The sequence below is a fragment of the Mchenga conophoros genome, linkage group LG6, assembly GCF_057382185.1.
Source record: "Mchenga conophoros isolate Kocher_MC1m ecotype Shallow Benthic linkage group LG6, M_conophoros_male_GT1.1, whole genome shotgun sequence".
In the NCBI taxonomy this organism is placed as follows: Eukaryota; Metazoa; Chordata; class Actinopteri; order Cichliformes; family Cichlidae; genus Mchenga; species Mchenga conophoros.
This window is the reverse complement of record NC_140531.1, coordinates 15,727,549-15,742,649: the sequence shown is the minus strand read 5'-3', so window position 1 is coordinate 15,742,649 and position 15,101 is coordinate 15,727,549. Positions and strand designations below refer to the sequence as shown.

Genomic DNA, 15,101 nt, shown 5'->3' with positions numbered 1-15,101 from the left:
CAAACTGTCAAGACATACGAGAAGACCCCTCCTAAAACCAGAGTGATGTCACCATGAAGCAAACTTTGACGGAGTCCCCCAATAACAGTGTGGTCCTCCTAAGTCACATTTGGGTGGTTAACACACACACACACACACACACAGATGTTATCCAGACTTGCACTTTGAAACAATGAAAAGGACCTACAAGCCACGGTCCATGTAAATCACATCACACCCAGGTGACTGCCAAACACACACACACACACACAGCATCCATAAAGAATGATGATAGATTAAATTATTAGTTCATTAAGTGGTACACTGGATTATATTTACCCTTTCAGGCTCTGGATGTTTCAGGTCCAGATCATTGTTTGGAAAGCTGTTTGGTTGCGGCTTTAGGCAGCTCACAGTCTTCTGAATCTGGCTGGTCTCAGTCTTCGTGTGTAACAGATAGAGAATGAAGACAAAAGAACAGTAATCTGACAGTTACTAAAAATGCATCACTCAAGAGGATGAATAGACCATTTCACTATTGGCAAATAGCGTAAGGTACACATCGTGCATGAGAAACATTCATTAAAATCTGTCCTAGGTCAATGTTACCTCTTCAAAATCTTGCACTGAAGAAGAATGCATGGCTTCTGAGCCTTGCTGAGGCATTTCTTCATCAAGATCCTGCAACAAAGAAAAGATGGCACAAAGATTAGACCAAGTGCTCTTCTTGCAACTGTACTGGGCAGGCCTGTGCTTCTGTTTTTAATTTGCATGTGTGTGTGTGGGGGGGGGGGGGCCTTTCCACTCAAGAAATGTTTTCTTCTGAAAAAAATACTGGCTACAATAGTTAACAACTGATTCCTTTGCAATCATCCATCCTCTTCCACTTATCCTTATCAGGATTGTGGGGTAGCAGTTTTGGGGCCTATACCAGCTACCATAGGGCAGTACAACCTGGACAGATCACCAGTCTAACATGGAAGGACAAGCATTTGCATTCACACCAAAGGGCAGTTTTGAATCACCAGTTAACCTAACCCCATAAGTTACATCTTTGGACTGTGGGAAGAAGCCAGAGTACACAGCGAGAGAGCCCATGCACTAAAGCAGTAAAAAGTGCCTAAAACAAGTTAAGTTGTATAGTACTATCTATCTTAATGTTCAAGCCTGAGTTTCAAACCACATAGAAACAAAGCACATGCGGTCAGTTCTGCATGCTGTAGGTCAAACTGTCAAGAAATACGAGAAGACCCCTCCTAAAACCAGAGTGATGTCACCATGAAGCAAACTTTGACGGAGTCTCCCAATAACAGTGTGGTCCTCCTAAGTCACATTTGGGTGGTTAACACACACACACACACACACACACTCACTCAGATGTTATCCAGACTTGCACTTTGAAACAATGAAAAGGACCTACAAGCCACGGTCCATGTAAATCACATCACACCCAGGTGACTGCCAAACACACACACACACACACAGCATCCATAAAGAATGATGATAGATTAAATTATTAGTTCATTAAGTGGTACACTGGATTATATTTACCCTTTCAGGCTCTGGATGTTTCAGGTCCAGATCATTGTTTGGAAAGCTGTTTGGTTGCGGCTTTAGGCAGCTCACAGTCTTCTGAATCTGGCTGGTCTCAGTCTTCGTGTGTAACAGATAGAGAATGAAGACAAAAGAACAGTAATCTGACAGTTACTAAAAATGCATCACTCAAGAGGATGAATAGACCATTTCACTATTGGCAAATAGCGTAAGGTACACATCGTGCATGAGAAACATTCATTAAAATCTGTCCTAGGTCAATGTTACCTCTTCAAAATCTTGCACTGAAGAAGAATGCATGGCTTCTGAGCCTTGCTGAGGCATTTCTTCATCAAGATCCTGCAACAAAGAAAAGATGGCACAAAGATTAGACCAAGTGCTCTTCTTGCAACTGTACTGGGCAGGCCTGTGCTTCTGTTTTTAATTTGCATGTGTGTGTGTGTGTGGGGGGGGGGGGGGGGGCTTTCCACTCAAGAAATGTTTTCTTCTGAAAAAAATACTGGCTACAATAATTAACAACTGATTCCTTTGCAATCATCCATCCTCTTCCACTTATCCTTATCAGGATTGTGGGGTAGCAGTTTTGGGGCCTATACCAGCTACCATAGGGCAGTACAACCTGGACAGATCACCAGTCTAACATGGAAGGACAAGCATTTGCATTCACACCAAAGGGCAGTTTTGAATCACCAGTTAACCTAACCCCATAAGCTACATCTTTGGACTGTGGGAAGAAGCCAGAGTACACAGCCAGAGAGAGCCCATGCACTAAAGCAGTAAAAAGTGCCTAAAACAAGTTAAGAAGTTGTATAGTACTATCTATCTTAATGTTCAAGCCTGAGTTTCAAAAAATTTCAACATAGAAACAAAGCACATGCAGTGAGCTCTGCATGCTGTAGGTCAAACTGTCAAGACATACGAGAAGACCCCTCCTAAAACCAGAGTGATGTCACCATGAAGCAAACTTTGACGGAGTCCCCCAATAACAGTGTGGTCCTCCTAAGTCACATTTGGGTGGTTAACACACACACACACACACACTCAGATGTTATCCAGACTTGCACTTTGAAACAATGAAAAGGACCTACAAGCCACGGTCCATGTAAATCACATCACACCCAGGTGACTGCCAAACACACACACACACAGCATCCATAAAGAATGATGATAGATTAAATTATTAGTTCATTAAGTGGTACACTGGATTATATTTACCCTTTCAGGCTCTGGATGTTTCAGGTCCAGATCATTGTTTGGAAAGCTGTTTGGTTGCGGCTTTAGGCAGCTCACAGTCTTCTGAATCTGGCTGGTCTCAGTCTTCGTGTGTAACAGATAGAGAATGAAGACAAAAGAACAGTAATCTGACAGTTACTAAAAATGCATCACTCAAGAGGATGAATAGACCATTTCACTATTGGCAAATAGCGTAAGGTACACATCGTGCATGAGAAACATTCATTAAAATCTGTCCTAGGTCAATGTTACCTCTTCAAAATCTTGCACTGAAGAAGAATGCATGGCTTCTGAGCCTTGCTGAGGCATTTCTTCATCAAGATCCTGCAACAAAGAAAAGATGGCACAAAGATTAGACCAAGTGCTCTTCTTGCAACTGTACTGGGCAGGCCTGTGCTTCTGTTTTTAATTTGCATGTGTGTGTGTGGGGGGGGGGGGGCCTTTCCACTCAAGAAATGTTTTCTTCTGAAAAAAATACTGGCTACAATAGTTAACAACTGATTCCTTTGCAATCATCCATCCTCTTCCACTTATCCTTATCAGGATTGTGGGGTAGCAGTTTTGGGGCCTATACCAGCTACCATAGGGCAGTACAACCTGGACAGATCACCAGTCTAACATGGAAGGACAAGCATTTGCATTCACACCAAAGGGCAGTTTTGAATCACCAGTTAACCTAACCCCATAAGTTACATCTTTGGACTGTGGGAAGAAGCCAGAGTACACAGCGAGAGAGCCCATGCACTAAAGCAGTAAAAAGTGCCTAAAACAAGTTAAGTTGTATAGTACTATCTATCTTAATGTTCAAGCCTGAGTTTCAAACCACATAGAAACAAAGCACATGCGGTCAGTTCTGCATGCTGTAGGTCAAACTGTCAAGAAATACGAGAAGACCCCTCCTAAAACCAGAGTGATGTCACCATGAAGCAAACTTTGACGGAGTCTCCCAATAACAGTGTGGTCCTCCTAAGTCACATTTGGGTGGTTAACACACACACACACACACACACACACTCACTCAGATGTTATCCAGACTTGCACTTTGAAACAATGAAAAGGACCTACAAGCCACGGTCCATGTAAATCACATCACACCCAGGTGACTGCCAAACACACACACACACAGCATCCATAAAGAATGATGATAGATTAAATTATTAGTTCATTAAGTGGTACACTGGATTATATTTACCCTTTCAGGCTCTGGATGTTTCAGGTCCAGATCATTGTTTGGAAAGCTGTTTGGTTGCGGCTTTAGGCAGCTCACAGTCTTCTGAATCTGGCTGGTCTCAGTCTTCATGTGTAACAGATAGAGAATGAAGACAAAAGAACAGTAATCTGACAGTTACTAAAAATGCATCACTCAAGAGGATGAATAGACCATTTCACTATTGGCAAATAGCGTAAGGTACACATCGTGCATGAGAAACATTCATTAAAATCAGATCATTGTTTGGAAAGCTGTTTGGTTGCGGCTTTAGGCAGCTCACAGTCTTCTGAATCTGGCTGGTCTCCGTCTTCGTGTGTAACAGATAGAAAATGAATATACAGTGCATTTTTGAAGAGGCTTTTGAAACATTAAATAAACTGTATGAGAAAGATAAGTTTCAAGCTATTGTCTTTAAAATATTCACTGTCATGTATAGAGAATTTAAGGCCCTATGATTAAGAGACAAATAGTCAGTGTGATTTCTTTATTTTTTAAGCCATTGCTAAAGGAGTAAAACAATCACCTGTAGCAGCAACGAACTGTCACTAGGGCCCATTTATCTTCGAGGGACAAAATTTAAAATGAATCTAACTAAAGAGGCTACACAGCAAAATCTCCAGTGTTAAATTAACACTAGAGAGTGTCTATATGGGTCCACACAACACTGTTGAGTGTTGAATTAACACTTTTGACAGTGTTATATGTTTAAAAGTAACCTAGTCAGTTTTGAAGATTAACAAAGACTAACACTGAGCAGTGCTGATTTTCTAACACTGGAATATTTCTAACATTTTGAGTTATTTTCCAGTGTTAGAAAATCAGCACTGCTCAGTGTTAGCCATTGTTAATCTTCAAAACTGACTAGGTTACTTTTAAACATATAACACTGTCAAAAGTGTTAATTTAACACTCAACAGTGTTGTATTTAACACTCAGAGGTGTGGACCCTTATAGACACTCTCCAGTGTTAATTTAACACTGGAGATTTTGCTGTGTAGAATCACATTAAACATCAATCACTGTTAAAATTTAGAAACCGAAAGCCATTTTTTATTTCTGCATACCTGCTGATATTTTTTTAGTGCTTTTAGAGGGCTTTGATGTGGCAGCCATCACAATTGCCTGTTTTCCATTAGTACCTACCCCTGTTTTTCCAGTAGGTTATAGTACCATGTAGTTTTTCAGTAACTACTGCACCAAGGTTCCAAGTGATCCAAAGTGATCAGAAAATTTGACATAGACTGAATGCCACCAGGTGGCTGGTCAATGGTGTCACTCGATAAGTTATGAGTGCGCCTCCTTCGTGAAAATCCAAGCCATCATTTTTGAAACTCTGAAATGTTTGAAATAGCGACCAAAATTAACAACGTGATCCCTGAATTGAACACTAAAGTATAGACTGAGCAGCAGGCATTTTGTCACCTTGACGTCCATGCTTGCTGTGGCATTTATATCACTGGATGCTCGGCTGCATTGCTATAGTTACCCCAGGCACAGTAGGTGATACTCAATTTCAGTGAAAAACTAGATGCCCTAAGTCACGTTAAGCCAATTTGAGTAGGTACAAATGTAAAAATGGCTTAGGGTATGCAATTTATCAGTTCCAAAAAGTACAATTGTAGAAATACCTTGCATCTCCAGAGCCAATCCGAGTCACCATAATTATAGTCTATTTCTTCACCTGGACTTATGTCTCTGCTTGCAAATAAGCATAGATGGGGCTTTCCATTGATATTTAATATTTTCATCTTAGCACTTGTCAACGACAACCACATCAGTCCAAGTCTGCCTAATGACCCATCTTCTTGAGATGCATCCACACTGTGGGGTTAGGCAAAAAAGTATTAGCTTAACTAGTTAGGAAGCTTTTTTTTCATAAATCAAAAGCAATGTGTAATTTAATCTTAATCAAACTACACTGATATAATACGCACCACCAGAGTTTTCCATCAAACTTGAATTCAAACATGAACACCTTCAGGCTGTCATGATAAACTCTGTGTCTCCGCTCACATTCTTCTTTTGTTATGAGTTTACGTCTGTATTCCAAAAGAAAGTCTCCTTTTTGGAATGGAACAGTCGTGAAAATGCCCCGACCTGAATTGCAGAGGCATACCAAGTGAGTGACAAAAGACAGTGACAAACTCCAAATCTAATCCAAACTAAAGACCAACTTACCTTTGAAGGCATTTATGTAGTGGATATCAAGTCCCAGTTTGTCCCTTCCAGCAGAAACATGACAGACTGCATCCTCCCGTGGAGGAATGAGTCTCCTTCGCATGTTCTCCTGTACGATTGGCTGTATTACCAAAGCATATAAAGTATTACGATTATCGTCATCATTGTCATCATCATCAGTAGTAGCAGAACTAGCAGTAGTGTAGTTTACAGCATAAACACAGCTGACTTATTCATAGTGCTAATTTATGCCTTCTTTTAAAATGTTAAAGGCCTAGTACTCAAAATGGCGACATGTGACATTTCTGTAATGGCGACTGCAGAGAGTGATACAAGTACTGAGAAAGCTTAGGCATCAAAACTGTAAGAAGTTTTTTCTTCAGGCATATAAATAAATACACGACTAAATACACTTATACCCTTGCTTTTATTTTAGGGCTGTCAGCAGAATGGACAGACATTGGACAAACTGCCCGAAATTAGCTAACAGCGACATCAGGGATTTTGACTCAGACTGCGCTGGTTTAATTGTTAATCGCGTTAGTCGCGATGTCGGCATTAACACGTTTAAGCCACAATAATGCTTTAACACCGAGTAAATCCTAACACGGGTTAGCCCGCTTTATCGCGTTGACGCGGTTAGTCGTCAGCCCTATTTTATTTACTCAATGACAAACGCTGGGGCTGTTTTACTTCTTCAAAGACTCACTAACAGTCCATAAAGCATAAATTAAACCAGTTTAATATAGGCCTGTGCACCTATAATTTCATATAGTATTAAAGTCATGGTGCATTTTACATTAAAAAAGGCTTACCTTTGTGTTTTTAATCCGTCTTCGTATTGCCGTCGACATACACTTGTTAAAGGGCACGCGCGCGAAAGTTGTGGCGCCGTTTCCTGTAGGTACCGCCTATATATATAGCCTACCAATCACAATGACTTCCGGCCGTGTGTATTGAAAATGTGTATTAAATTGCAGTACCTACACACATCCACTCTAACTCGAAACGTCGCTGTGCAATACACTGGAATACACAAAAATCAGGTGAGGGGTATAGGTGGACTTTTAAGAAAATCAGAAAATCTTTTAATTATAGTTTAATAAATGAATTTACACTACAGTTTAAGCAAATACAGGTCAAAAGATAAATAATGACCTCATAAGAAGTAGAAAAAATTATTATTTAGACACTTAAAAATGCATTTACAAGTCATGTTTTAGGGGGACACATGAATACACAGCAAAAAGTCGAAATGTCCCCGGAGCCCAGGTACAGCGCAGGTCAAATGTCAATCCATACCACATAGACGCACTCACACACACACACACACACACACACACACACACACCTCGGGGGGTCACCACGACCCACGCCCCGAGAACAGGCGGGCGCACAAGGGTTAAGCCTCAGACCTTCCCGGCTGACGCTAGCAAATGCTAATGTTAGCTTCTGATTTGGCATGCTAAAGTAAAGACTTTTAGCTAGCTGACCAGCATAGATTATTTCGGTGGTTAACAGACTGTAGTGGTAATATTATTGAAAGTATAGTTTCACCTCAGCACATTGTTACGTCCCTCTGCAGCCCCTAATCTGCTCAGTGTGTTCAGCTGGTGCTAATTGGCCACACCTAGTCAGGTGTGGATAAAAGCATACCTGAAGCAAGCTTTCCGGGGAGCTCACTAGTCTTTGCCTTGGTGGCACCAGCAATTTTAGCCAACCTGATAGTCCATTTTAAGATAAACCTCTTTTCACCTACACTCTGGTATTCGTCTCCTTTTTTTATGTTGCGGCTTTTGAGCCGGGTCGTAACATAAGTGGGGGCTCATCCAGGAGCTTTGGACATTTTAGTGGAGACTGGATGTCAGTTTGTTTTGCTTTTAAGTGGGTGAGTGATGGTGGTCACTGTAATTGAGCAAACTCCCTTTTAGTAAGTGTGTTTCAGCTGGGTGGCTGTGCTGCCCTTCCATCGAAGCACTTGTTTGTTGTTTTGCTTTTTTTTTTTAGTTTATTGTGTTTGGTGGTTATCCTGGGTGGGGGTACGCTTCAGGGTTTGGTGAGAGACTGTACCCCGGTCTGCTGCCAATCCTTGAGTTTGCGTTTAAAGGTGCCTCGAGCCCGGTACACCACTGAAGACTAGACAGGTAAAGTTTTATTGTTTTTTAGCATTTTACAATTATGTCTGTTTTGTAGCACATAGAAATGTTTAGTTAATATTTACAGACAGACACATTTTCCCTGTAACTGTGTTTTTACTCCAACATTTGTTGAAAATGTAATTTATGAAATGCTGAGCAGCATTTCTAGTATGTGGAATATTTTTGTCACCCCACTGTGCTAATGTGATTAAATACTAATAATTATTACTAAACAAATTCAATAATAAATCAATAATAACTATTTGTTGATTGAACTATAATGTAAGCGCAGTGCTGGTGTGCAGGGGCTTTATATGCCTTGTGGGTAGGGTTGCCAACCGTCCCTTAAAATACGGAATCGTCCCGTATTTCGAAACAAAAGTACACGTCCCGTATTGAGCTAATAAGGGACGCACTTTGTCCCGTAATACAGTGAGAATCAAAAGTAGTCTATAAATGTTTATGGAATTAACACTTTGTTTGAAAACATAATTCCCAGCCCCTCTCCTGCTTTGTGACCAATGAGCTGACAGCACACTTATGACAATTCGAGTATGACAATTCAGATTACCGCTCATCTCATTGGTCGAGGAAAGGTTGCTTGCGGAGAAAATACCGGAAGACAACAGATGACCACAACAACAAGCATGGCCAACAGGGAAATAAACGCCGACACTGCGGTGCAAGTCTCGGATGACAGTACACCTAAAGCTGGGCAGACACTGTGCGATTTTTTTCAGTCACGTTATTCAGCTCCTGCTCAAACTGCACGATTGACTCGCAGGGGTTAGAAGTTCGTAGGTCACGATGTACTCTCACACTATACCGCCCGATGCTCTGATGCGACCTGAGTGCTCACACTGTGCCTCCATAAAATGAAGGTTATAACAGATAATCTGTCGCTTGCTCTCTCTGTCTTTCACTCACACAGACACACCACCACCATCAACTTTGTTAAATTGCTAATGAAAAACAATGATCAGGCAGCTGTGATTGAGCAGCAATGTAAATCCAACTATTTTCACGGTTTTTGTGGTCGTGATAATTTTGTGATGCCACATCGAAAAGGCTCGGATGAACTTTCCAAAGTTCTACAAGTTGTGCCTCCATCGCTTGTGTCCAGATCACAGGCTGCACTGCCGTGCTGCTCCGTCTTTTTCACCGACGTTTACGTTTGCGCGTGAGCAGTGTGAGCGCCTGTGGTGACACCCTCACGAGCGATTGATGATCGGGAGCTGGTCGTGAGGTGTTAATCACTTCTCTTTACCCCACGTATACTACACGACGCACGATGAAGGCCAAAATCGGTCCGATCACTCAAAAATCGGCTCAAAATGGGCCAAAAATCGCACAGTGTAAGCCCAGCATTAGAGCAGCAATGTTTGTTCCCCTCAGAGAAAGGGAAGAATGGGAAAAGGAAAACACCTGGCTGGAAAAAGTTAATATGGGCATGTGCAGTGAATATCAGCGCTATGTGGCCAGAAGTGTGATAATATAACTTATTTTGTGTAATAAACAACTGCAAGGATAGATGATTACAACAAATTGATGACTAATACGTAAAAGTAATACATAGATGAATAATGATGATGAGTTATGATGCGTAATCATGGGAACAAGCGGGTTTACAAACAGGAGCAGCTGATTAGAAAAGCTGAAATAATACCTCAACTGAAGCCAATTGTACTAAATGCACTAAATGTGCACTGTTATAAGAATATTTTTCTTTCTATTGTTTTCTATTATTTTAAGTTAAGCAGGACAGAGTTCTTTTAAAGAAAGATTTACTTATATTCTCAAAAGTTAAGCATGACATTTTAGCTCAAAATGTTGTCATTTTGAGCTAAAAATAAATGGCTAAATGATCATTTGTTTCACATGTATTCATATCACAAAGAATAGAATATGCATCTACTTAAATCAACTTCAAGTCAAATGGTTAAAAAAATAATTTCACACACAAAAAAAGAGCTAGAAAATTCACCAAACTGGGAAGGGTGAAGACAACTGGGTAGCCCGGCCCTGGCCACGAGGTGTCCCTTATTTATTTTTCAGGGAGTTGGCAACCCTACTTGTGGGGGATGCTGACATATTATAAACTGTTGTGTCTATATCAAGCTTTTAGCCAAATATAAGCAGAGATATTTGTATTAGGGCTGGGCCATATTATACCGTTCACGGTAATACCGGTATAATGTTAGGAAACGATAGGAAAATGAAATATCGCGTTAAAATATGAGTAAAACGCGCATGCGCCAGTGCCTTTGTTTTCATACGCACATGGCCGATTGTTGAGTGAAACAGATGAACCAGAATTGGTTTGTAAAAATGGTGCAACTTCAGTGATGTGGAACTGGTTTGGTGTTTGTCTGTCAGATACACGACAAAGCACATTTTTTTGCAGTACATGCAAGCGGCCGTCGTTATTGTCGTATTTGTCGGACTAAGATGCTCTTAAATCTGGGAGTAATCTGGGTCCTAAACCCCCCTCTTCAGGTCAAACGAACACTGCAGCATCACTGAGAGTTAAAAACTGTCTAAATTCTATCATCTTTAATAAAACGATCAGCATTGCTGCTTTACCAGGTGTAACTATGAAGATTAACTTCCAGGCATCCATGAAAACAAAATGTATTACATTTAACGGAGTTAGAAGTTAGCAGGAAGCTAGCGGAAGTTAGCTCGCTAGTTTCGCTAGTTACCTAAGCATGATATAGCATGTTCTGACTGAGAGATTTCTGAAAAAAATCAAACGTACAGCTCTGCTATCACTTCCAACATAAATGAAGACAGGAAACTAAACAGCAGTGACGTTTGTAGGGTTACTGAAGTTGGGCTAGCTGGTATATAATGATGTGCTACGTGATCGCTAGCGACACAGCTATGTTAGCATAACATAAACAGTGACGCTGGAGGACGAACACTAACACTTTTCCACTTATAAAAGTTAACGTTAAGGTAGGGCTGCTCAATTAATCGAATTTTAATCACGATTACGATCTGGGCTTTCAACGATCATTAAAAATGACTGAGCCGATTATTAGCCCCTCCCTAATTTATCCGCGACACCTTAAAGGCCGGTCCGTGAAAATATTGTCGGGCATAAACCGGTCCGTGGCGCAAAAAAGGTTGGAGACCGCTGATTAAGAGGACCCGAGGGAAGCTCGGAAAGCTAAGCAGAAGTTATTTGGAGAGTGACTGCCGTTGGTTGAAAAGAGAGTTTAAAAAAAAAAAAACTTCAGTGGTGTTGCACACTATTTTGTATTATTTTTTTAAAGTCATTGTTAACCCTTTAAAGCCGGTCAGAGCTGCATGCTTCGTTTTGCGTAACTATTGTTAAATCCCTGTAGAACCTGAACCGTGTAAGCTAGCGCAATAATTTGTTTTGCATATGAAACCGGAGGAGTTGTACTTACATCTGATGCCATCAGCTTGTCCTCGGTCACGGTTTCGTTCCACATATAGCTTTGCAAAAATTGCATAAAAAGCATTTGCAGGAACAAAAACATAATATTCCAGAAACACGCTTTGCCGTTCCTATCAGCTGTTCGTAACACTTCCCACAGTGAAATGATGCACATGCTGTTTTCTTTGCAAATCTGCATCATAGGATTGTTTTTTGTTTTTCCTGCAGTATATAAAAATTGCTGTATCTCCAAAATAAAACTATGAAGACACTCAAAATAAATTTCCTGTTGTTGTAAACTATTTTTTTCAACTTTATTGTATTTAAAGTTTTGAGGGATAAGCCTCTTAAATTTCTCCAAGTAGAAATATATGTAAACAAAACAAAAGCGATTTTCAATTTTTTTTGTAGTTTATTGCACTTTTTTGCAATTTATGTAATTACTATGGACTTAATGCATACATATTATTAAAATATGGGCTATAACAGTTGTATTGATGTATAGCAACTTGAAATGCTCCCACAAATGGCACTACAGCATGTAAAAAAATAATATAAGCTCTGGTGGACTTGGTTCTATAGTAGGTCTTAAAGAGTTAAATAAATATCGTCAAATAATCGTGATCTCAATTTCAGTGAAAATAATCGTGATTATCATTTTTGCCATAATCGAGCAGCCCTACGTTAAGGTTCCTGATAGTTAGAGACAAATGCAGTCGCATGGCAGGATGCTGTAAACGGACCAAACTTCAGTCAGGAGAACAACTGAGATAATCCATCTACAATACAAGGTTAGTCATTAATATACTGCAACAACATGGGAATAGAGCAGCTGCCAGAGAATTCAACATTAATGAATCAATGGTACAGAAGTGGAGGAAGCAAGAATGAGTTGAATAAAGTTTGATTTATCTGACTGCTTTGTTTCGCTTAATGTGCCTTATAATCCCGTGCACCTTATGGTCCGAAAAATCCGTACTGCACACTGCAGTTCAATGGTGCAAAGCACCTCTTTTTAACTTCAGTAGATATTATACATGGTTATGCTCAGGATATGTCAGCCCATTTCTACTGGAAATGCCTTTTGGTTAAACTTTCAGCAAGGAATTTGCATTTGCACTGTTACATTTTTATAAAGCTTTAATGTACATAAAAACCAGCTTCTTGTTTAAGTGAAAATAAATGGAAGGTTGTCTTTTTGCGCTAGTAATGTTGTGGAGTTGTATTTTGTCTCGCATCAATTATATCGTCAGTTATATCGTTATCGTAAATTTTCAAATGTATATCGTGATAAATATTTTTGGCCATATCGCCCTGCTCTAATTTGTATCTTTCTTAAAAATCCAGATCCTTACAGATTATTTGAGAAATGGATCAACAGCTATCACTACTTGAAGCACTCTAAGTCCTGCAGTGGAAAATACCCCTTATTTCACCTGTGATCACACAATTTGGTTTTCCAGTGCAGAGCAATGAAAGACTTCCCCAAGTGAAAAAAAAAGATGAAGATACAAGCTGGTGATGATCCAGAGCAGCTGGTCTCAGGAAATGAAGAAAAACCCTGACCACCTTCTCAACACAAGCTGAGTTTAATGTTGTGGTTGATTTCGTTTTTCAAGGTATGTATGTTACTTTAATTATAAACTGCTTTTGTTGCAACAGAATGGTGTTATGTGTATGCAACTCTACGTGAATTATAATCCTTTGTAGGGCTGTGTGATATGACCAAAATCTCATATCCCAATATAAGACATTTCTCTCCTGATAACGATATATATCACAAAATAGTGCATTTTCTGTAAATTCTGTGATTCTCGGGCAACTCGACTTATGTGAAATGTTTTCAGTTGGGCGTCGTGTACCTGGAGTCGAGTGTTTTTACCGATGCATGAAACTATACATTTTTAGACACGAGTTTAAATGGCCACCATTTTCTTTCTGAGTATTTATTACACGCCGTGCTGCGAGGAAAAGCCTGTTCTAACGTTTGAGTCTAAGGATTATTTTGAGCACCTGACAGCTCTTTTTTGCTTTTCATTCGTAAATTCTCTTGAAACTCTTTCATGTGATTCTTGTGTAGGTGGTTAAAGAGGTTTGTCGTTTTTGATTGGTGGTGGGGACCAGTTTGTGGCATAATTTGCATAGTACAGTTTTCTGGGGCATGTCAGACTCTTCATAACCAAACCATGTCCATGCTACAGAGGTAGCCCCTTGTTTAACAATAAGGTCCTCGATTTGTTTTGACTGGTCCTTCTGTTTGGAGCTAGCTGGTTCTGCCTCATCCTTGCTGGCCATGCTGGTATTCTCTGAGAATAATGTATATCATTTCAGTTTATTTTGAAAAGTCTCAACAGACACTTGAGGTTTATGTGGAAAATAAACAAGCGGACGGCGGAGCCACACAATGGTTTTACTGTCATTGTTGTTAATGAAAGTACGCGTAAAAACAGTCACTTGTCCGTGTGGTTATTGTAAGTATAAGAGAAAGAGAGAACTTTAAGAAATAATATAGCCACTACAGTGACCATCAAAATCATGAAAAAAATATTGCCGTAAACAGTTTATTTTGTAACACCACAAAACAAACAATATTGTATAATATGAAACGATAGACATTTTTATATCGTCATCTGATATATATCGTCATATCGCACAGCTCTAATCCTTTTTTTGTTTATGTTGTTTGTTCTAGGTAAAAAAAATTATAAAAATACAAACTTTTTAAAAATGTCTTGTTGTTTCTCTTTTTTTCCTCAGAATAAATTGCGACTAGTCTCAATGGCTGAGATGGAGGAGCAACACAGCGACACGTTAACCCCGACTGCTGCAGTTCCTGTATGAACTGAGCAACTCTGAAAATCCAAGGAAAAGCTGAGTGTATTTTATTCAAAGCTCAGATGGACCTACTTCCGGGTCTAAAGTAGTCTGCGTTTAATATGGCTTTTGTGTTGTTAACATGTTTAATGTTATGTATTTTCTTCTATTTAATCTCAAAAAGCTCCTAAAACAGTCAGTGATCACTGTTGACCTCCCTCGGCTTTTATTACCGCTAATCATTTATTTAAGCTCAGTTTTTAAAACCTTAGGATGTAACTACAACCCAGCCCATGCAGCAGTATATGAATGACTAACCTCGTATTATGGATGGATTATCTCAGTTGTTCTCCTGGCTGAAGTTTGGTCCTTTTACAGCATCCTGCCATGCGATTACATTTGTTCCTGACCACCGAGAACACTCACGTTAACTTTTATCGAGTGGAAAAAAAGTTAGCTTGTTTATATTATGCTAACATAGCTGTGTCGCTAGCGGTCTTGTAGCGCATCATTATATACCAGCTAGCCAAACTTCAGTAACCCTACAAACGTCACTGCTGTTTAGTTTTCTGTCTTCATTTATGCTGGA

The 15,101-nt window shown here is 39.8% G+C and overlaps 1 protein-coding gene across 1 annotated transcript in view; it reads right to left on the bottom strand.

Annotated features, from left to right (window-relative positions):
* The window catches only part of LOC146572369 (uncharacterized), an 18,382-nt gene extending 10,885 nt beyond the window's left edge, over positions 1-7,497 (bottom strand). The window contains exons 1-5 of the mRNA XM_085278485.1: positions 6,970-7,497; positions 6,155-6,275; positions 5,911-6,073; positions 5,605-5,797; positions 3,959-4,060 (exon numbers count right to left, since the gene is read on the bottom strand). Of these exons, the coding sequence (XP_085134611.1) occupies positions 3,959-4,060; positions 5,605-5,797; positions 5,911-6,073; positions 6,155-6,275; positions 6,970-7,008 (618 nt within the window). The 5' untranslated portion in view covers positions 7,009-7,497. The remainder of the gene's footprint in view (positions 1-3,958; positions 4,061-5,604; positions 5,798-5,910; positions 6,074-6,154; positions 6,276-6,969) is intronic.
* Between the last annotated feature and the right edge of the window lie 7,604 nt (positions 7,498-15,101).